The following is a 23,748-nucleotide window of genomic DNA, read 5'->3' as shown; positions in this document are numbered from 1 at the left end:
ATCATGGCGGCCAAACCTGCGCGTGGAAGGGTTTTGGATACGTATACGGAAGTGGATGTCGATTTGACATAATTTATTTACATGGTATGTCATTGATATTTACTTACCTATCAGAGCAGCAGAGACTCCCAATATTGAATTCCCGCGAGAGGAAGAGCGTAACCACGTCCACGAGGTTCTAAAAAAAGGTCTCTGAACTGATTTCCGCATTGGTGGTTGTACAGAAAGTTTTATACAACGTTTGGTCGAATTTGTCGCATGTTTTCATGGCCGATATAGCTGCAGGTAAATGTATTCACCTTAGTTATTCTGGCTACGTTTGTAAATTCGAGGTATATTCGCTACTTTTAAACAAACAGCACACTTTACACTATTGTGTTTGCAATGATGCAGTCAATCAAGTGAGGAGTTCAAGTGAGTCGGGACAACAGACAAATCTTTGCCATGAACAATTTTCGAAACTGTATTCGACTGCTCTTAAGTTATATTAAAAACGTGTGTGTTAAATATTTTGTTGACTTATCGATATCTTTTATTATTCGCGGTTATAGTTTTACGACATTGGTATGAAAACGGCGATTGTTTCCTCGGCCTTCTGCCATGGAAGCCATGAATGGTTGCTCTATTGCGCCCTCTTGTGGTTGCATGAAAATATGCTCCAATTCACATTGGTTCTAAACTAATTTAACCTTCATCTCCAGAAAAAGGGATAAAGACTGATTCTTCTTATTTTACCGCATTGGATGCTTCTATTGATCTTGCAGGGTATGGAAGACTTTTACTCGATTTGGGGTTTACCTCAAGTGTGTTTTTGTCTCACTCAAGGACAGGAAGAGGCTGAGCAGATAGGACCATTAACCTGATTGAAAACCCTCCAAGCACAAAGCTTTTAAAACAAACCTATAAAAGAACTATTAACATGCTCAGCAGCACACAACTTCCCATGCATGTACAGGGATAGTTTATATTTGGCCATCATATGGTCCACTGTCTCTTATAACCTCTTGCTGCATATGTATTGTACACTCGGACGACAGGGCAAAAAAAAGGATATATTTATTGTAATCAATGATGAGAAGTTTTATTTGTTAAGGTATATTTCCGATACATCACCTGATATCAAACTTGGGGTCAAAGGTTATGTATGTTATTCTCATTTGCAGAGAATTTACTTCTTTGGAGGTCAAACAAATACTGGCTCACGTGGAGCCGTCAGCCAATTGGACCAGAACCTGGACTGTGTGGGCCAGTCGACTCAGGTTGTCTTCCTCCATGATGAGTTGGGGTGAACACAAGGACTCCTGAGCGAGGAGGAAGTATGTCATCAGTTCATGCTTTTTAATGCTTCCATTTTTTTTTGTCATGGAGTAATACTCAACAGTCAGGTCCAGGAGTAGTCATGGTAACACTTTACAATAAGGTACACTAAATTACAGTAGTTAATGAGGAATAAACCTACCTAAAACCCGAACCCCTACTCAGTAGATCCTCAGTAACTACTGTATTTTTGAGTACCGTATTGTTCAATGTTTTCGCTTGTTTTTTTTCCATCGGTTTTAGACCAGTGGTTCTTAACTGGTTTGGCTGCGGGACCCACCATCACCTATCAGTGACAAGTGCTGCCCCAAATTGTGGGAATTTTCAACTAAAAACTCATCTTAAGGGAGTGTTTTCTTTGAGGTGCATTCACAGATATTGGGGCATTACATAATTTTTTCCAAAGCAAACCCCCTCGAACCCCTGAATGGCTCTGTGACCCACTAGTTGAGAACCACTGGTTTAGATTATATTACCAATTGTATTATTAGCATTAATATTGAATACATTGCACATGTTCCTTAGCAAATAAAGCATGCAAGCAGACAGGTGAGGAAACAGCAAAGTCACAAAGTTGTTTTTAATAAATTCTTTACATCAGGAGGGGAGAAGAGGCCAACGACTACATAGATCAACTTGGAAAAACCAGAGCGTCAAGTATAAAATATAAAAGATCACTGTAGTGTATTTCTGCTCAGTTGAAACCAGCCATAAGTTGGATTTTTATAAAATAAACATTTGTATTCAAACAGTATAGTTATGCAAATAGCAGGACGATAGAAATACAAACAGTAGAAAAAACAGCAGCTAACTTGACAAATGCAGGAAATCAAACAGAATGCTTCATCTCTTGTCACGGCTCTAGGATTCCATTCTCAAACACGAATAGAGACTTGTTTATGTGCAATAAGGCAGACACGAGTGTCAAGTAACAGTCAGAGCCTCTGGGGAATCGATCATTTTTTTGAACTCATGCAATAGCTGAAAAAATGTTTTTTGGGGGGAAAAAAAATCACTTCTTTTAAGCCTGTATATTAGATTATTTAATTCCCTGTTGGAGTCAAAGTGGATTTCAAAAAGCTTCAACCCAACCTTACTGGCTTTAAACATTGTAGTGAAGCCCTCTTAATGAAACCACTCAAAATAAAAAAAAAAAAAAGATAATTTAAATCAGCTGTTTACATTTATACAAAGTCATTTGCAACCCTAAAAAGACAAACATATATATCTATATATATGTATGTATGTATGTATGTACACGTGCGTGTTTTGTACCTTAGTTTGGACAATAACAGAAAAAGTCAGCCTTTTGGGCCTTTGATGCAGCAACCCTGCCCCCTGCTGTTCATAGCGGGCACAGCAGGGTAGGAGTGGTGCGTCTATTGCGAGGCACTAGGTCTCATTGCGTTATTTAAATGTTCTAGAACAGGGGTGTCCAAAGTTTGGCCCACGGTACATTATAGAAACAAAAGTCAACAAAAAAAGGCACAATGTTAAGTCTCTGTTGGTCTAAGCATTCAATTAATTTTCTACCGTTTATTCTCACAAGGGTCGAGGGGGTGCTGGAGCCTATCCCAGCTGTGTGGACTGGTCACCAGCCAATCACAGGGCACATATAGGCAAACGACCATTCACACTCACATTCATACCTATGGACAATTTGGAGTCGCCAATTAACCTAGCATGTTTTTGGAATGTGGGAGGTAACCAATGCATGCACGGGGAGAACATGCAAACTCGAAACAGACATGGCCGAAGGTGTAATCGAACTCAGGTCTCCTAGCTAACGCGCTAACCACTCGGCCGAGTCGAGTCCAGTGGCCTAAACATGGTTCTACATGTTGCCATGTCAATCTAATATGTCCAGGGCCTTCCGAATCTGGAGTGCTGGCCCAAGCCACCTCAACTTGATTAGCAATGCAGATGTTTCTTGAACCAATCAGATGTCAGATTGACCTCATTGGCCAGCTAGATAACACATTGATTGTTTGATCGGAGCAAATTAAGAGTCGTAATTTGCACAATGGGAGAAGTAAACATACTCTTTGATTTCATTCAGTCCATTCCCAAGGAGGACTTTAGCTTAAACTCGCTACATCATAAGGATAGGTTGGCTAACCCTGAATCCTGGGAAAGGCTTTGTTGCCACTTCCAGACCAGTGCTTCCAAGTGGAAGTTTTTATGTCACATGTTTTATGTACAGTAAATCCTCATTATGGCCTGCTCCAGATGATGTCGTAGTGTGAAGGTTTGGAGTTGTCTGATCCTTGTTACATTTAGCAGAGCCCCAAATTTTCAGGTAGCTTCTATCGGTGATTGGTGGTCGGAAATGATCAAAGTTACAAGCAGAAATGTAACTCAGGCATATTGGCGATATGTTTTTCCAAGATTTAACCTATTCAAGTTTTAAGCGGGTTTTGTGTTGAGTAATGGTGGTGTGAAACGCCTGTCTCTGTGTAATACCATTGCACTTTTGTATGTTATTAATGGTTTGTATAATTGCAACATGATATTGAGAATATTGTGAAATTGAGGCCCCCACTGAAGGCCCATGTACCAAATGCACTATCCGCCACTTGTTAACGCTTATTACTAACAAAAAGTTTTGTTTTTAATTATATAAAACATGTTTAACCTTTTTTTACAAAAGAAAAATGATATATATATATCCATAAACATATCAAAATGGCCCTTCCTTTGATTTTTTTATGTGACCCTCCATGGTAAACATTTGGACACACCTGTTTTAGAAGGTTCAAAATGATGACAATAAAGTAGACATTCACAGTTCCGCTTCAGGTCAGCATACAAGCATGCACACGGTGTGCCTGTTTTCTCCCCCCCACACCAAAAAAAAAGTTTACCTCCATGTTGCCCGTCACTGGACTACACTCCATTGCTATTTTAAAACACTCGGGGATATTTTTTGATTTGACATAGTCAAAATATATGTCATTAATGTGTGTATTGGTGAAATGTATCAAAGAACTTCATGCATTACAATGTGCAGGCTGGGCTAGGCTAGGCTAGGCTAGGCTAAGGCATTAAGGCTAACCTGCTGTGTTCCAGTGTAGTGCTTTCTTTCATTGTGTTTTGTTTTAACAGCAACGCTGTGCACTCACACTGCTGTTCTAGGTATTATTATTATTATTATTATTATGGGATGTAGCCTAAGTGAGCAGGTAGCAGTAGAGGACGTAGAGCAGCACCATGGCCACACAGTAGAAGAGCAGGAAATCTGTGGACAGCAGCGAGGACGACGAAGGCAGGGGGTGCTTGAGGGGGCGGTCGTCCGCTGGGCCCTCCTCTGGCAGGGCCAGCAAGGCTTTGACACATTGCAGCACATTGGGCAGCTTAGACAGAAGCACATCAGAGCACACACACATGTCCATCTGGGGGACACACACATTAAAACAGAGAGGTTTTGTTAGCAGGACAGAAGCGTCAGGTTTGGACCGGTGACCGGTGTGTGATTGAAGACATCGGTCCAAACAGGAGCAACACTCAGCACTTTATCCGGTTAGAAAGCAGAATATGTATTCTTTTTTTTTTTTTACCTCGGGGACGCCCAGCTTGCGACATGCAACAAGAAAGTGTTCCACGTTGAGTCGACACTTGGCTGAGCTCAGTTTTGGCTGAAAGATGAGACACCATCATATGTTAATAATATTAATATCAATAATAATGTGGACTGTGTTCCACGTGGAGGTCTTCTAAAGGTGCACGTTGCAGACCGACGCACCACAGCAGGGGACGGAATGTGGATGATGGACACCGAACGAGCTCGGATGCTGTTGACCAGCTGGCAGAGGACGGTGCCGTTGGACAGTGCCTCCCCAAGATCCTCCGGTAAGGTGATCTTCAGCCGTGTCTCTAGCGTCTGTGAGGGGACAAAGGAAAGTCCCAGTGAGACCAAGTGATGACGGGGTTGAGAAATAAGGCGTCTTACTTTGCGGAGCTGCGTGACCTCCACTCTTTCTTCTTTGGGCGAGCGAACTGTGACGCGAGACTCGCTCGAGGACAAGCCTGAGGAAGTCATTGGAAAATTTTAGAACAGGGGTCTCAAACTCAGTTTACTTGGGGGGCCACTGGAGCTAGGGTCTGGGTGAGACTGGACCGCATCAGGTTTTCCCTCCCAAAAAAACACATTTATTAAAAACAGAAAAATATACAAACTTTTTCAGTGCTTTGGTTCCGATTTTCTACAATAAAAGCTCTGATAAAACATTCCACTGTTCTCAAATATCTTCATTTTATTTTTCTGCACAAAATAAGATAAACAAATCAAGAATAAAGAAAATCAATCGGTAATAAATAAATATAATAATAATAATAAAACGGCAAATAATAAAAACTTAAGAAACCACATATAGTTGGTGGGTAGACAAATTATTGTTTTCAGATTAAAATGAACAAAGCATTATTAGAGCCCTGTAGACATGACAAAACACGACTATAGTCACATTTATACTCTCAGGGTCTTGAGACACATGCTAACTCGCAAACAAGAGAGCTAGCGACCTAAACGGTAGCCTCCAAGTTATTTCCTTTAAACTTAAAAAGCCAAAAACTTACCACTTCCCCACGGATAGGGAGGATAACTATTAACAGTTATTTAACCTTTAACATGAACATTAATCAAACGTAATAATTTTTCTGGGTACATGATACCATACAGCATCCATATCAAACTTGCGCGGGGCGCACTAACATTAAACTTTCATATCAAGGCGGGGGCCTCAAACTAGTGTCCTGCGGGCCACATTTGGCCCACGGGCCACGTGTTTGAGACCCCTGCTTTAGAAGGACCCAAGCAATTTTGTCAACTTATGTGCTGCTTTGAGTTGCGTATACCTGCGGGTTTGACGTTGCTGCGAGATGACGTGCGGAACAAGAAGCTGTTGGGTTTCTGGTTCTGAGCGGGCGGAGGAGACGTCTTTGGGGAGGATGGTCCCTCTGGAAGACATCCATTTTAACTTTGGTTTCTTTGTCATATTTTGTTTGTGTATGACTACAAGTTTGTGTGTTTTTGCGGTACCTGTCCTGCTCCTGGAGCGCTGGATAAGTAATGTTGATGAAGAACACACGATGTGTTCAGTGCTCTGAGAATAAGAAAAAAAAATGTATTGGACGTTTGCATGAGTAAGGACTTTATACAAATATAATGTAGTATTACTCACTGCACATCTCGGTCGAGAGCTACGATGGGATGGGCTGCTCTCTGGTGATGGACCACTAGAGGGAGACAACGTACAAATTACAGCAACAATAGCTGAGGAAATCAGCACATTGATGACTTTTAATTAATATAATGTACCTCAAAAAAATGATACACCCCTCACTATTCTGCAAATATTTTCTTTTCTTTTGCCAACACAGAATAAATGACAATGTAGAAGTGGTCAGTGAACAGTTTGTATGAAGTGTAACTAAAACTTCCCCTCAAAATAAGTCAACACACATACACCCCAAAGTGAGAACGTCCAAACAGTGCCAATATGTGTGTCAATATTTTGTGTGGTTACCGTTATGTTCCAGTACTGTCTTAAGTCTACAGCTGGTCACCATGTTACATAAGAGTTCCGTTCCTAGACGTGATGTAAGTCAGGTTTTGGTGCAAGTTGGATCTTATAACTAAATGAACACCCAAGTCTCTCTCACACTGTACACGCAACACACAAAGGACATATAAATACTAGTGGCGTCACCGGATCTTACAAGATGACCAAAAAACGTTATGATTTTGATGAATTTAGTTCTGAATGTGAAAGTCAATGTATGCCGTCGTAGGAACGGAACGCATTCGTAGACCGAGGACCACATGTATCTAAGAACTTTGCAAAGATATTCTAATTTATTCATTAATGTTAAATCCTAGTCAAAGCAATGCGGGAAGACAGTAATTTCGACTCAAATGGGAAGCACTTGTGAAGCACTTGAATCTGTTCAGACATCTTACTCTGAGCAACTTCCTGTCGGAGGCGCAGAGGCCACAAAACTTCCTGTTTTGTTCAGTGCCTTCAGCAAACTGCAAAAATAGAGCAGCATATAATTAGATATGACATGCAGGAGTTTCTACGGTCTATTTCATGTTGATCTATGACTATATACTGTATATATGTACTGTGTATGGAGCAAAAAACTACTGGAGAAAAGCTTGTGCATCTCAGCTATGGGGGTAAAACTATGGAATAGTATGGATGATGAATTAAAAGTAAAAGGTTGTACTTTCATTGCAAGATTCAAAAACATTTACAAATGACATAGAAAAATATAGAGAAATAGTATAACATTATGAAAGTCATGTTATAGTTTTTTCTCTGTTATATTTATTTGTACTTGCATGACAATAGTATACCATCATATTGATAATTTGTAATAAAAAAAAAGGAAAACATGCAAGCGAGACAGGGATAAGATTGACTTTAGCCTAAACACTTTCACTTTTAATTGTGTCGTTGTACTTTATTGGTCAAATTTGAATTCAGTGGCCACAATAAAATGAACTACACTTGATTGTCTTCGGATTTTGCCTCATAACAGACTTTAATAATTTAACATCAACTTTAAAAATAATATTGCAATATTGCATAAATGACGATTTACCTGGCCTTCTCTCCTTGCTGCTGCTGCTGTTGTCGCTCTCTCTCCTGCCAGATGATCAGCGTGCCTGGTCGGCGCCGCTCCTCCGTGGTGGGGCTGGAGGGTGAGGGTGACGAGGGCAGGGAGACCTCCACATGAACAGCGGCTCTGCATTAAAGAGAGAGAACTAGTTTTTTAAATATATAAATAAAAATAAATGGATTATAAAACTTTTGTTAATATTTTTTTGTAAGGGCGTAAACTTGCAAAATCGAAAAAAATGTTTATTTTTAAACCTCTAGTACATTCAGGGGCACTGGTACCCCCAGTAGAAAGCCACTGATTTAGGCTATGCTGTCAAAGTGTTCAAATTGTGGTAAATGTGAAAGCTACTGTTTCCCATACATTAATTTGCGGCGGCCTACCACAGATACATTCGGACGCACTGGGACTGCCCTTGTAGGTTGTCGTTACAACTCTGTACAGTAGATATAGTAACTCTGCATCTTAACACACCTCAAACGCACCACAGAAAAAGACATTCGCCAGCTGTCATGCACATTTTGGGTCAAGCCAGCCAAGTCAGATGTGGTGCGGATTACAATGCATCTGTTTATCAATTTAGTGAAATATTAGCTGCACAAAGACATGTGCGTTATCGTTATAATCAGAAAAAAAATGTGACTACAATGTAAAGTGCCTCCCACGCCACAGATAGATTACAATCCTGTGGGAAACACTGATTACACTGACTAGATGACTACACAGAGGGCCACAGTTAGCTGAATGACAAATAACGTTCTGTTGACTTTCCCTGGCTCTGCAAATATTTTATCAGGTGACCTTGGATCACACGGATGACAGAGTGGGGAAAAAGTGATGTAAAAAGTTACAAACCGGCATTTTGTGGAGTCGTTATTGTGGGACGACGACTCTCTCTCCTTCAGCTGCTGGAAATCATTGACTCAATGAATACAGGAAGTTGTGCAAGAAGCTTCATGTCGCAGAGTGACACACGTACCACTCGATGTACCACTACAGGAGGGGGAGTAGGAGTAGGAGTAGTAGGAGTAGGGGGGTCCATCTCGTGGTGGTTCATCTCATCGTCCTCTTCCTCGGTCACGCTGCTGTCAATGAAGTCTGTCTTTTCAGCTTGGCCATTGACTGCAAACAAAGCACAATGGAGACTTTTTTTTTTAAATTCTATTCTACTGTCTGACAAGACATCTTCTGCTGGCTACACTCACCTTTGTTAGATTCTAGAAGAGAGACATCTTCCTCTTCTTCCTTCTCCTCCTCCAGGTTTCTCTGGTCTCTGCTGACCTCGGACATGCGGAGGGAACGCTCCGAGAAGTCATCTGCTGACTGGAGGCACACATACATACACACAGTCAGGGAAGTACATGTTACTACAGTAACAGACCTGCTAACCTTAAAGAAATGTACAGTGGATCCCCACTTTTCACAGGAGTTATGTACTGTCCGTATATTTTTGGGAAGTGCATGTCACACTAAGAGTTTGCAGGGGGAGGTGCGACAAAATGCGTACGTAAGATCGCATGAGATCAAAACACAATGTCTTGTTTAAAAAAAAAAATCTTGCGATAATAAATACAGCACATTAATTACACAATAAATGAAAATTAACGTGATAATTTTCCTCCTCTCTCGCCTCAAACAGTGAAGTCAAACAGTTGCTGTGTCCCTGTGGGGAGAGGCGGGGTCATACAGCAAGTGACGTGGCGCCTCGTGACGACCAATATAAGGTAGAAATTTAAATGCCACAGCCTCTGTATGGGAATATTAATAATGAGCAAGGTGAGTCCATCAACACGAACAAGCCAGGATGCCCAATTTGTTCTAAAATGGTGGAAATCAACACAAAATTAACTGGCCCATCTAAACTTATCCAACCAACCCGGTTTTACCATTTGGGAAAAAAAGTTACAGACCAACAGGCAACATTCACTGATACATTGATCGGCAAATAAATACACATTTCATTGTTTTGTGACTTATTTTTCATTGCACTTTTCTTAAAATTTGGAAAAAAAACTTTAAAAAAAACACTGTTTTGTCCCATCATTTGAGTTGTGTCTCTACTGACATCCGTAGTATTGAAGGCTCAAAACGCATGCCGAATTGTGACAAATGTGTACAGGTTGGCAGGTATGCAATATAATGTTCAATGTTTGTAATGTGGACTTACTTCGTTTCCAGACCATCTTTTGCTGCCACTATCAACGCTGTTAAAACCAGAGTCCAGGCCTCCAAACTGGCCGGTGAACAGCTCTTGATCTGACAAACTGCAACATGCACGTTACTCATTAAGGACTACAAGCTTAGTAGTGTTGCTGATGTACTGTGCCAAGCCACTGACCAGCTGTTGAAACCTGTGGGCCTTAGGTGTCTCTCCAGCTCCTCCTGGCTCCTCTTGCAGGCCTCCATGTTGAGATATTTGAAGATGTGGTACTTGCCCTTGGAGCAGATCTGCGCAGGTGGCATCTGCAGTGGGTTATTGTCCAGCAAGATGCTCTGAAGGTGCCGCAGGTGGCGGTAGCACAAGGGCACCCGGGTGATGCGATTGCAGGACACATCGAGTCGAACTAGTGGGAGCTCTGAGATTTCTGAACATTGGTAAAGAAGCTTTGTTGACATTCTGTGATATTACGATTGTATTCCAATGTCATGATTCAGTTGCAATTGTGCGTACCTTCAGGCAAAGTGGTGAGTTGGTTCCTCCTCAGGTTTAAGTCCCGGAGACACTCCAGCTGGCACAGCTCTGGTGGTAAACACTGCAGCTCATTGCAGCTCACGTCCTGACAGAGACAAAAAGCAAACCTTGACATCAAACAGCACAATAGAATTACACTGGACCGTGTGTGTGTGTGTGTGTGCGTGAGGGTTACCAGCTGACGGAGCTGTGCGAGGGAGAATATGGAGGCGGGCAGTGAAGATAGCTTGTTGTTGCTGATGATGAGCACTCGCAGGAGAGGAAGCTCAAACACTGACGGGGACAAACTTGATAGAAGGTTTCGGCTGTGGACGCAAACACATGTTTCATACTAATTATCATACTAATTATGTATTATTTACAATCTATTGACACTCCCCCACTCACATGTGACAAACAGATACAATATGGGATATTAGATTTGATTGGCAAATGATCTGCACCATGTACAATGGCAACCGTTTCCACAAATGTTGAAGTCAATAATGGCAAAACAGTTAATGCAATGTTGGATAAAACCTTTATTTGCTTACATTCAAGACACATTTAAGTTTTATGTCCTTTTCCGCAAGATTCTGCATTAACTGTAGATTCCGTATTTATTAGCCAATTCCGAAATTCTGTCCACAATTCCTTTAAGCCGGAAATTACACACATTCGTAGATGAGACCCTGGTCTGCAAGAAGCAATTAACTAGTTTGTTGTTTGATTTACTGACACAAACACTAATTTAGTTAGAAATATCCATTTTATTTTTTTACCTGAGATTGAGGTAGGTGAGGGCCTGGAGGTGGCCCAGGCAGGAGGACAGTGAACGCATGCCATTGTGGTAAAGACTCAGCGTTTCCAAAGAAATGAATTGACCAAGTTCTTCTGGCAGCTCACACAGACGATTCTTGGACAGATCTGAATGTAAACAAAAACACACAGACCATATATCAGACTTCCTGCTTATTTGTTTGCTTATCATCTCTCTTCCTCTTACTGTATATCCCCACACTTTACTTTTACCGCTCACCATATGGCCTTCCCTGGAGAAACACTGTTAAGAAGCAATGAAGTGTGCAGGCAAAAAGCCATCATTAGACTAGATGTCTACTGGAAAAAGCACCATTAGCAACTGAGCTTTCACTGACACGGAAGTCAGTCAATGGCAGACATGCCGATGGCTGTTTATCGATTTGTTTTTATAAGCTGCGTGGCCGCAGGAAGTTATTTAAACAAGGCGCTTGATAAAATGGAATGGCACAACCTAAGGCACAAAAATTTGATCTAAAAGCACTAGCGCCATCCTATCTAGTTTTAGAGCATGAATTGATGAAGCCTGTGTGGATGAGAGGCAAAACATGTTCAAAGACAAACTGAAGAGTCCGGTTCTGATTGATTCAATGCCCTCAGAATACAATGACCTGCATGAATGACAATATTCATAGGCATGATCCAGAAGGACTAATAATCAAATAAACATGCATGTTTATGCTGAATAAACAAAGCAGCCTGGGGTGTGGTTTCATCTAATACAGTGGAATAGATGAAGTACAGTTGTGGTGTAATCCCAATCTCTTCCACTCTCCAGTGTCCCATAGCTGCAGGGGCGCTGCGTGAACAAAAGGTGGGGGTGGAAGTGGTGTCTATATGGGGGATGGAGGGGCTGTCTGGTCTCTGTAGCCATTGCTGCTAGAGATATGTGGGAACCCTCATTTTAGAAAGAAGGTGAATGAACAGCAAACCTAAAGTAATCTACTGCAGGAAAACTGATCACGTTGTCAAACACTGCAATAAATGTGTCATGGATCAACATATACAGTACATACATATTTTACCACATGAGCACGAGCATTAAATATAAGAATACTATGTAGTATAGCAGCATATTCCCAGGAAGCACCATCCCAAATATCCCTAGCATTGGTAAAGCGTCATGGGAGAAACATGTGGTCTGACATTAGCATGCTGTGATTCAGCCTGACATCAACAGACTGACAAGATGGTAACACCGTCATGGTGCTGACAGATACAAGCTTGACACACATTGACCCCTTTACACCACGTTACACAGTGATACTATTGGATATCGTGTATTTTATGCATCATTCATAATACCATGACCGTGTCCCCTTCACACAGGGATGACATATACAATCACCATCCATCAGCCTAGAGTATCCAAAGTACTTCCTCAGTCTTTTTGGCCCCTCATTTCCTTTTATTTCTATGTGGGTCACTGGTCAAGGGATAAAAAATGCTGTGCAGTGCTGCATAAAAGTAGGACAACATTCCTACCGAGCACTATGATATGAATGAAGTCCAATACAAGAGGACAGCTCTCCTCGGATAACATTAAAAGTAGTCACAACTCGCAGTTCATGAAGTTACACGCCATTTGCACCGCCATTTAAAGGCTGAAATAATAAAAGCAAATACTTTTCTGAAGACGATTTATACTGGTGTACAATACATGTATTTTCCACTGTTTACCAGAGCCAGAGTGTAATAGATCCAATAAATGCTATTCATACTCTTAGAGGCTAATACAAAACACTTGCTATGAAATCACTGCTTGGGGTGCGGCCAAAGGTGAATCACAAACATTTCATCGCACTAAGGGAATACGCATGAAGTCACACCATGCAATCAAAAAGAAAAGCTCTACCAGTCTCCTTTTGACAAGTATCAGGTTGCAGCACATATTAGTGCTATTCACGTTTTTTTTTTTAAAGAAGAGGCCTTTGAATGCATCATCAAAAAAAAGGTTGACGGGCCTGTCAACTCACAAGCAAATACCACAAGCTTATTCAGACAGTTTCACAATTGTGGGTCATATCAAATGTTTCAACACTGTTCTGCCAGCGAGTTAGGCATCAAGTAGCACGAGAAGCTATAGTTGTCTTCACCTGTGCAGTCATTCGAGCTGAAAGCGTCTCGGGAAAACCACATGTCTGTAATAAGCACCTCTAGCTGTGCGACATGCACTCAACAAGAAGAAATAGTGTTTAAATAACAGAAGCTTTTGAGTAAAGTAAAATGAATAGGTCAAAGTTAAAGACTCTTCCTATAGCAGATGACGGTGGTGTGTGTTATTATGTCCTTGGCAAAGAAATCATTTCTGACTTGGGCTCCTCTCCTCCCACACTCTCTCCCCCTTCACCTCCTCCTCCTCCTCGCCATTCTCTCCCTCCCAATGCATGCAAAGCTCAGCTTGTGAACACATCAACAGCATAACAACAAAAAATACATCTCTGTGATTACATCTGTAAAAACCTGATTACAACTCGAGAGTGGAGCACAGTGAAAAGTGAGAAATATGCAAGAGACGAAGCAGATGGCAAAAGTAGCAACACTGCACACATCGCCATGGCAACTGCATACACATAACCGAGCTGTGAAAACACGGCTAGAGAAGAAAGTCACTGTAGCAGACATTTGGAATAAAGAGGTAAAAATTGTGTTAAATAATTCAGGAAGACTGTAGCTTAGGGGTGGACAAAAAACTAAAAAATTGACAAATATGCAATGTCAATATACATCTTTTGTAATCTTATTCCAAGTACAGTTGTCCCTCGCTACATCGCTCCCTCATCATATCCAAAAATGTAATCATTACTAAATTATTGCTGTTTTTGTGGTCGGCTATGGCCCATTATTAGTAAAAATATATATATATTGAAAGGCCTGCGATTGGCTGACAACCCATCCAGGGTGTACCTTGCGTACAGTACTTGTTGAGGAAGCCGGGTTCTTTTGGAGTGAACTAAAAAAGTCTAGCTGACCTCCTACCACGCTTTTATTGACATACTGAATCTTGCAGCCCCGCTGCACATACAATATCAAGATTTCAGAGGAATGGAATTGCTGACCTGTAAAAACCAGTAAAATTATAATCTACTATGAAATGCTGTCATTGTATGAAAAAACATTTGTGTGGGGAAGTATTTCCACAGTGGAATGTTCAATTGTGGTGGAGTATCCACACAAAAACTAGTCTAAAACACCAATTACTTGAAAGTTGGCAAAAAAAAACAACTTTGAGTCTCCTCTCTTACAAAGCGTGGATGGAAGCTAGCAGGGTTAGCTTAGCTTAGCAGAGCATGTTAGTGCGGCTGTGTGTGTGCGCCACTCAGGCTGTATGAGTGTTTACACTGTGTTTTGCAGCTTGTTAATGCAACAAGCGTTTTATGATGCCGACTGACATTGTGCAAGTTGTGAGTGGAGTAAGGACAAGTACGGGTACATTTATTCTGAGAAACCCAGACTTCAAAATAAGAGCATTGTTCGCCACATACTGTAATTGTGTAAACAAAATACTATCTTCCATTAATCACCAATTGGGATTGCAATGGTGACTACATCTTCCTTAACCAAAAGGACAGCGATTAGTTTGTTGAGTATTGCGTATGTGCAGAGGCTGACATCCCATTAGAAATGTTCACCAAGTTTCATCCGTTTCTGAAATACTGGGCAAAATTGGCCAATGATTGCATCAATAAATGTAAGGATTTTTACATTTAATTAACAGACTTTTTATTTACTGTCACATATGGACGTACTCCATACTGGTAAAAGAGGTGTAAAAGGGGAAAAATATATATATTTTTTAATTACACACAAAAAATTAACTAAAGCTAACTGAAGTTGTCGACAAACATGACAAACATGCACAATGTGGGCTCTTCAAATGAAGGTCTATGCAGCCTTATGCAATTATGGTATTCTTTATAGTAACCTCATGTCAGCCAGACGTCACTGAAGGCTACCAATTATATCTTGAGGACCATTAATGACCCGTTGCAGAGGTCGACTGCGCAGTCATGAACATCTTTGCCAATTTGACACGGTTCCCATCTTCCATGTGACCTAATTATATGGAACCGCAATTAACCTCTGGTCAGCATTTTTCTTAAAATGTACATCTACTACCAGGACACTTTTATTAAGAACGTGAACGTGAAAAGTTAAGAGTAATGATTTAAAAGTGATGTTGACGACCACACTGCGTTAGAGATGCCCTCAGAGGCCCCCCGAGCATGCTGCATCGTGAACTTCCTCTCTCAATGAGCCATCTGGACAGCAAACAGTGTGGAGGTTCATGGATCAGCCAGCTTACATAAGACATACAAGGCCTGGTCTTTCATTATTCACAAGCCAGTCCATCTCACACACCATTAGATTATTTACACACCCTCCTAGGGTTCCATTGTGTCACATCAGGAGCGTGTGTGCAGGAGACAAAATATAATGTTGAGGGTTTGAATCCAGCCTTGGAGCACCGACAGTCAAGCGTGGTCTTGTATGTCTCAGCCTTCGCTCTGGTTACCTCCCATGGGAGTGGGGAGGGAGAACCACTTTGCACCAGCTGCCACGGCGCTCAAAAATACTTTCAATGCTCCACCATGACACATGATTCATGCTCTGAATCATCAACACGGACTAGCATTTAGTGAATTGAAGTCAAGCATTGAAAAAACAACAATTTTATGCACAGTAGCCACTTATTTGGCTGCTCTTCGACCACAATCACGAAACTGGTATGAAACTGGTTTCAACATTCATTCAATATGTTCGAAAAGGAGTAGGATCACAGAACTGTGACCATCATGACATCAGGGAATACATGTCATTTTTTGGTTATTGAGTGAAAAGTGTTTACATTCTCCTGAAGTGGAAGAAATTGCAAAAAAAATATTAATGACACTATCATCTTCATAGGTCCCTGCAGTGAAAAAGACAGACAGTGAAGACAAGACAAAGCAGAAGTGAAGACTTTAGTGAACTGTGAGCCAACATCCGCAGGCCAGAGGAAATAAAGCAAGAGGGGGCTGGGCTGAGCTCTGTGTGTGTGTGTGTGTGTGTTGGGGGGTTGGTTGTGAGGCAGTGTACTTGAGAAAGGGGTAGAACTCAACATGCATGTACACATGCGGTTTGTACGACACGCAACAGATGTAAACAACTGCGACAAAGTTATCCCCAAATGTGAGGCTCACATGCATGCTGCCTCACACTCACACGCTAGTGTTTGTAAGTTTCATGTGGCTCATGTTTGAACTTTGAACTGAGCCACTACAGACATCAAGAACTTAGATATTTCCTCCATTCATCAATTTTCCAATACTTATCTTGTTCAGTGTCAGGAGGACGCCTGAGCCGAGACTGATCACTATGAGTCAATCACATCTCATAGACACACCCATCCACAGCTACAATCACTAAGCGTCAAGCAATCCCACTTTGGCTGCACGATAGTCAGCTAGCTGTGTGTACAACTACCACTGACAAAGTTTCAATCAATAGCGGTACCTGGGTTAACGTCCACCACGGTTAGCGCATTTTACAGTTAACATCCAAAAATGTTTACAGTTCACAGTTAAGACGAGCTTGGGAGCAAGAATAAAAGTGTCTCTCGTCCTTATTTCACCCACAAACTACATGACGTCAGCAAGCATTGTAAAACGCTTGTTTGCATTAACAAGCGGTAAAACACACACGGTGTAAACACACTCGTACTGCCTGCGATGCACACACACAGATACACAAGCATGCTCTGCTAAACTAAACTAGCAAGCGAGCATGCTCGCAATAACTTTTTCCAGTGTTTCTGGTACCCGTTTCTACGTGTTTAGTTAGGTAGGGGTCGGTACGCCGTGGAAGTACTTCCCCACACAAACATTCATCCTTCTCATGATGACAGCATTTTGTTCACATTATGTCACTTTTAACACTTGATTCCGATTTTTACCGGTCGCGATTCTGCCTGTAGGAAATCAGAGGGCCCTACGAAAGGAGAATTTGTAACCTGTAACCCGTTTTGAAATGTTATAATTACACCAAAGAATATATCATGATGTACATCGCTATTGCAAGAAGCTACAATATATCACAATAAACAATAAATCAATTAATCGGACAATAAATCAAAAACTCGTTAATTTTGTCGGCCTCAATAAATTGACATGCACATGTGTTTTTGTCTCCGCTAGCGAGTGTACACAAGGAGTACTGCAAGTGAGTGTCAGGAGGCTTAACAAGCAACCAAACACAAGGAGTAAAAATGAGAGTATTCACAGGTGTACCAGCGACAGTGCCGTTTCTTTAAGGGTCATGACGCACAGACTACAATGATGTGAAGCCATAGCCATGTGAAAATATACTGCAAATACATAGAATGACTTGAGGAAACTGTGTCAAATACTTTCTTCTTGCCTGTTGTGTGTAAAACTCAATCTGATGTCAATTTCAATCCATTTGCACATTGTCATTTTGTGACATGAAAAGGTTTGTGACAAAAACAAATACATAAAACAAAATGATGGAACCCACAGTATAACAGTTCATTGTGCGCCAAGCACTTACTTATTGCTTCATCCAAAACACATACTTTGATTAAAGTGAAAAAACATTACACCTCATTAACATACACAGAGTATTCTACACACAATGTTGCTAAAGTGAAGTAAGTAAGTGAGCTGATACCTGTATTGTCACCCAATGTGAAATTCAGAGTATTTCTGTTATTTATTTTTGGTTTTTAATATCACAGATCTGCAGCCGTGTTGCTACGAAGAGGCACGGTCTCTTACCCACCAAAATAAACAAAGAAAATACGGCACTTTGGCTGCAATCTTATTCAAAGAAATAGCATCGCCATTTCTTAAAGATATTAGATATCACCCATGACAAAACCGTCTAGTGATTCACTGAGCCTGAGGGTGGGCTGCACATATGCTCATCAAAGACCGACTACTACACAAAAACACACGCACAACAACAACACGCACACTTGTGGGTCCAGACTGTGTGTGGAGCATACAAGGCCCAAGCTTTATTGGCTTCTGGCGTTCTGGGAAAGAAGCAAGCCTTCTTTGTGCGAATGTGTACAAACCTTTGACCTTCCTGGAGCTAGGAAGTTGCCAGAAGGGGGGGGGGGGGGGGGCTCTCTTCATCCTGATACTAGCACAAAGTCGGACACTCAATTTTACCAGCAAAACAAACCCTACAACATAAGAACACTGGAGCAAATCTTCAGCTGTGTTTTGTACGACAGTGGATCCACGCATACAGACATCCTTTGCTACATTGCAGTTATCGCTCACTCTATCGCAGTTTTTCAAAAAAATAATGATCGCTGTTTTGTGGTTGACTATGGCCCATTTAATTCAAATAATACAAATTATATTAAGTATTCTGGCCACTGCGCGTCAGTTATGACACAAAACATTGATGACACATGACATTACTGTCACTCTGCATGGCATGTCTGACATAAGAGTGAAAAGAAGTCCTCATCCTCATCCGTGTGGAAGTGGTAGGTTTTTGGCTTCTTACTTTGTCTTTCTTCCCCACTCCATTTGAAATCCTTTCTGAAGTTTAGGACAAATAAATTGGAGCTAGCTGGTTCACTAGTAGGGTTAGGTATCGAGCATCAATTGGAACCAGTTCTGACATTCCGATTGTCCTGGAACCATTCTTTTTCAACTTCCGGTGCCTACATTTGGTAATTGGCCAGTGGCATAACATCAAACGAAAAGAGGCGGGGAATGAACGTTTGTGTTCGTCCATTTCAACCATGGACAGTGTGTGACAGCACTTGCTAGTTGAGCTGAAATTGTGCAAAAAATGAGGATTGCGCCAAGAAGGATGCACCACTCACAGATTGACAGTTTACCGCCACATTTATGACGCATTTTGACGGGCTATGCCGTACTTCTTTCAACCAATCAGGTAAGCAAAACAATAAATGATGTGGATCTTATCCCAGCATTGAAGCAGCAAACAAATGATACTTAATACTGTGAATACGGTGGCCATTTCAAATATCCAGCTAACTAATGCTGTGTACTTTACCTGACATTAATGCGAGCTTTAGCCAGGAAGTTGACGAGACCGCATGTTACTCTATTCACTTTACTCGTTTACTGTGGTGAAGTTAGTTTTCCACGTTGGCTGTTATTCATCTCCGTCGCTGTTCATTTCAAGTTGGCAGTAGGATATATGGCTCCCTAGCAACAGTGATAGTGCTGTTGCTATGTAGGTCCCACTCATACTCGGGACAGTCAATAAATGACTATTGTATTGAAGAGAGTTTGCTTTAAAAAAAGCAATATATTCTAAATCAAACCACTGACTTCCTCCATGCTGTTTAGTAGGAACGAACATGGTTAAGTTACGTTACACTTTGTCTATTCTGCATCATAAGACACATAAGACACATGTACCAATAAATTGTAAACAAATGTGGCTTTCCCTTAGACCTGAAGACACCCTTCCTAGGAAACATTGCTAACACCGTAAAGCTTTGCGGAGGACGGGGGAAGCAGAGCTTGGTGGAGGGCAGGAAGTGTATCTCGCCTACAGTGTATGCTCATATAAGGAAGTCCGGCAGTCTGTGACATCACAAACTGCCAGTATTAGAACACTCTCTGAAACAGCTCACTTACAAATGTGCAAACTCTGGCATCGTTTAACACAAGAATACAACATTTGTAACACATGTATAGGTCCGAAAAGTGGAAAAAGCACAAGATGTCCCAAAACGGTGCCAAAGTTTCAGATAATGAGGTTTGCGCATTTGGAAGTGAGCCCTGAAAAAAGTTTGGGATGGCTCAAAAGACTCAGTTTCAAAAGGCGTGGTAAAACTGACCGTTCGTGATGAACAGATGGGCGTACTTCCTTATATGGTTCATAGTTAGGCAGTACTTTGGGCACGTGACCTATCACAGCGGAGTGGGCATGCCCAGAGGCCATGATTGGAATAAATTAAAACAGACCGTTTGGGAGTTTTCTGTTCGGGTTATTGTGTGTAGCTGCTCTATAGGAGACCACAACTCACAATGGGTCAAAAAATTAGCATAATAGGTCCCCTTTAAGATGACGGTCTTGCTGCGTCCAATATCAACAGAAATGGTGCACTGCCGGATTTTTTTTTTTTTTTTTTTTTTTTAAATCAGACTGCGTTCAACAAGAGAGGCCTATTTTGCCTTTGTCATCAAGAAATGATGACAGCGACCCGAAAGAGAATGACACTGAAACCAAAGTTTTGCTTTTAAAAACTGTGGCCTTAAACTCAGCCTATTTCCGTTTAAATGGTGTTTGGAATTAATTTCTTATTCCATAAAATATAACATTTTTAGTCTACTTAGAACCTCCTTAAGATCCAAAAAGTGCAATGTAATTTTTTTCAGTTTTTCACTGTTTGCTGATTGAAAGCAACCCATTACCAATAACAGCGATCGACTGTACAGTCCTGTCTTTACTCGTCACTAGCATTGTGCTGTTATTAATAACAAGTGGATGAGCATGGTGATGTGTTCAAAGCCTCTGTGGGTCAAGACCTGGCTTGTTATGGGGCAGATGGTCATAATTAGTCAGAGTTGCTTTAAGTCACGGTGGAGGAAAGATTGATGTCAGCCAACCTGGATGGCGTAATCCTCTTTGGGTGCATGGCAAGAACCAGGTAGTTCACTTAATCCACACATGACAGTTTGTATGCTTAGCAACACACACAGACACACACTCAAAATCAACAATAAACACAATCTTCAATGGAGCAATAAAAAAGCATTGATTTGAAATACACACGGATAAAGTCAATGTAAAAGCAGTACAACCATCAATAAGCAATCCAATAGCTAACTTACTCCATTACATTAAAATGCTACAAAAAGAAACCTGTCCTTTTGTGGCTAAACAACTCTTTCGAGTAAGCCCCCATGTGGTGTTGGTTAAAGGTTAAGCTTTGCCCTATAAAACGTAGCGTAAATAGCCCACAAGAAACCATTTTCTTCCTTCATCATTTATTATTGTAGGAAGCATTGAAAAGGGGTAACTTAATTGACAACAGCTACACTTTATACACAATTTACACAAGAAACGAATGATAAAATTTGACTTCTGGTGATATATAGTATACGTCTTAAGTAGTATATTTAACAGTCAGTGGGTAGAACTTCCAAGGGAGGATCCCAGCAATTAGCAACGGGGGAGAGAAGCAGGTGGCGGCAAAACAAAAGACGCTAACTTCTGACTAAAAAAATGCTTCATGTTGAAATAAAGAAATATCCAAAGTTACCTGCGTGGGTAATGTCGGACAGGTCGTAGTTCCTGGCGCTCCGAGGGAATTCCTTCAGCTTTCGGTTTGCCAAGTTGAGAGCCCCGCTAGCGGCGGCGTCCTCCAGGGCTTTCTCCACACTCCGACTGGCCGCTACTGTGGCCGGCAGCTGGGCTCCATCCCCAGCCGCCATCAAACACGCACTTCGGGCGTCCCTTCTTACTTTGTTTTGGGCGTCCGTGTCCCTCTATGGTACAGTCAGTCCCTTTAAACTCTAAAAATAGATCTCTTTGAGTAGAATATTGTTTTGTAGATGAATAGAAAAGCTTTCGAATATCCCCCGACTAGCGTCATACAACTACTGGCGCTGTGAAGCTGTCAATCTGCCAGGAAGTTGCGTCGAGTACGCACATGTCGCAACAATAATACCGGCGTCGTCTTACACAATAAAACACCATGCTCGTCACGAAAAAAGAACAAGAATAGCAAGCTTTGTTCACATAGTCCAACATCAAAGCTCTATACAGCAAATATAACCACTAATATTTACAACCATTTATAATATTTCTTTGTTTTCGGTTTTCAGACATCTTGAATTGTGCACGTGAAAACATATGATGTACTGCTACATAAATTGTTTCGCATGTTCGAATTACCATTACCAGTATAAGTTTGGTTTGGGTGACTTTTTAAAGCTGTGGACACTGCCTTGATGTATTTTTGTTGTACATCATCCGCAATAAAACCCAACACAATTACATTTAGACTGCTTTTCATCATTTGAAGAGTTTTACTGTGACAGTCCCAACTCGGAAGTCTGAGCAGCACACTTCTGACAAGAGAGGAAAAGGAATAGGTGTGGTCACAACGCCAGTATTTTTGATTGACACTGACGGGGGCGAGACCTCTGCTTGCTTAATTATTTCACGGGTGTCCAAAGTGTGGACCGGGGGCTATTATAATTTCATTTTTGGTCCTCAGGATATTGTAAAAATAAAATTACATCTTTATTAATGATATATATATATATATATCATTAGTTATTACACTAATTTGCTTTGTCACCTATAAAACAAAGCTCATATGGGGATGTTTTGCTCAAATCGTTTATTTACCTACACTGGAAAAATGTGTCAAAATGTCCCCTCGCATCCTTCAATTTTTCAGTGAAAAAAGGTTTGGACAACCCTTGATGCTAATTAAATGCATTTACTGTGGTCCATTGTGGCCATAATAAGGTACAATGATTGAAAAACACAAAAACAACAAAAAGGAACAGTGAAAGGAAATAAATACATGTCTCTAGATGCAAATGCAGTGTCAGCAGGACTACATTGTCTGCCTCCTCTAAGGTTTATTACCTTTATTCTTCCTCCACTAGCACACACACACACACAGTTCCGCATCTACAGTATTTGCATTGTCCTCTTCATCCATCCTACTCTTTAGCCCTTGTTTCCTCCCTTCCTCCCACCTCAGCATCTCATTGGACCATCTGTCCTGCTGAGCACTCAGCATGCAATTGTGACTAATGTGTGTAAGTTGTGTGTGTGTGTGTGGGAGGGGGGGTACTTTTGATAATATGCTATGCAACATCCCTTAAGACTTATGCATCAATCCATTCCGTGCACTGTATCACTGTATAATGCTTCCATAACTCAATATCAATTTGACTGCATTTTCTTCATTATGACCAACAATAAAGTTGCAATATGGAGTACTTCTGTGCTATGTCTCCTCGTTGATGTGCATGAATACCAATTAAGTGATATGCTTTGATTCAGCAGACCTTGTCTAAGTCAATGGAAAAAGTAATTGAATATGAAGCAAGACAGTGCTATGGATGCATAAAAAGACAATTGTGACTATTATTTGAGTATGATGTGACAGAAGAGCACTTCGATGTTTTAGCACCAAATGCCGTTCTGTCACCCGCAAGTCCCTGCAGAGAGAGTAGTGACATCATAGTTTCTCACGCTCTCTGCCTGTCTCTTCTTCCTCTGGGCTTTTCTGCATCCTCCCAAGTACATTGGATCTCCACCCACATACTACGGAGTAGATTATATTGGCTGTG

At 41.1% G+C, this 23,748-nt stretch overlaps 1 protein-coding gene and 1 long non-coding RNA gene across 4 annotated transcripts; one reads left to right on the top strand and one right to left on the bottom strand.

Moving 5' to 3' along the window:
• The first annotated feature begins 141 nt into the window (after positions 1-141).
• On the top strand, positions 142-8,241 carry LOC131125985 (uncharacterized). Its single transcript, XR_009129091.1, has 3 exons — positions 142-285; positions 1,164-1,316; positions 7,975-8,241. It is a non-coding gene; the product is annotated as an uncharacterized LOC131125985 (long non-coding RNA).
• lrch4 (leucine-rich repeats and calponin homology (CH) domain containing 4) lies at positions 1,098-22,069 on the bottom strand. Of its 3 annotated transcripts, none has more exons than XM_058067956.1 (18): positions 21,696-22,069; positions 11,395-11,539; positions 10,809-10,938; positions 10,613-10,718; positions 10,280-10,526; positions 10,109-10,205; positions 9,147-9,264; positions 8,921-9,063; positions 8,797-8,849; positions 7,924-8,067; positions 7,277-7,345; positions 6,498-6,552; positions 6,356-6,419; positions 6,172-6,273; positions 5,267-5,343; positions 5,060-5,197; positions 4,875-4,952; positions 1,098-1,301 (listed from the first exon to the last, which is right to left on the bottom strand). In XM_058067956.1, the coding sequence occupies exons 1-18, from the start codon at positions 21,865-21,867 to the stop codon at positions 1,200-1,202; spliced, it is 2,040 nt and encodes a 679-aa protein (XP_057923939.1). In that variant the 5' UTR covers positions 21,868-22,069; the 3' UTR covers positions 1,098-1,199. The 3 variants fall into 3 exon arrangements, with proteins under 3 accessions (XP_057923939.1, XP_057923937.1, XP_057923938.1); XM_058067954.1 differs by lacking the exon at positions 1,098-1,301 and adding an exon at positions 1,881-4,709; XM_058067955.1 differs by lacking the exon at positions 1,098-1,301 and adding an exon at positions 1,881-4,709 and having other exon boundaries at positions 8,797-8,846.
• Between the last annotated feature and the right edge of the window lie 1,679 nt (positions 22,070-23,748).

The sequence above is a fragment of the Doryrhamphus excisus genome, chromosome 3, assembly GCF_030265055.1.
Source record: "Doryrhamphus excisus isolate RoL2022-K1 chromosome 3, RoL_Dexc_1.0, whole genome shotgun sequence".
Classification (NCBI taxonomy): Eukaryota; Metazoa; Chordata; class Actinopteri; order Syngnathiformes; family Syngnathidae; genus Doryrhamphus; species Doryrhamphus excisus.
Note: the sequence above shows the minus strand (reverse complement) of the source record. Positions and strands in the feature narration are given on the sequence as shown.

What these genes read in the sequence shown, in the direction of transcription:
- lrch4 (XM_058067954.1), bottom strand. Translation starts at nt 21,867, where the DNA reads ATGGCGGCTGGGGATGGAGCCCAGCTGCCGGCCACAGTAGCGGCCAGT. An exon ending in CAGCAAGGAGAGAAGGCCAG is followed by an intron (nt 7,346 to 7,923) that starts GTAAATCGTCAT and finishes CTATTTTTGCAG; the next exon opens with TTTGCTGAAGGCACTGAACA. An exon ending in GCAAGCTGGGCGTCCCCGAG is followed by an intron (nt 4,710 to 4,874) that starts GTAAAAAAAAAA and finishes TGTGTCCCCCAG; the next exon opens with ATGGACATGTGTGTGTGCTC.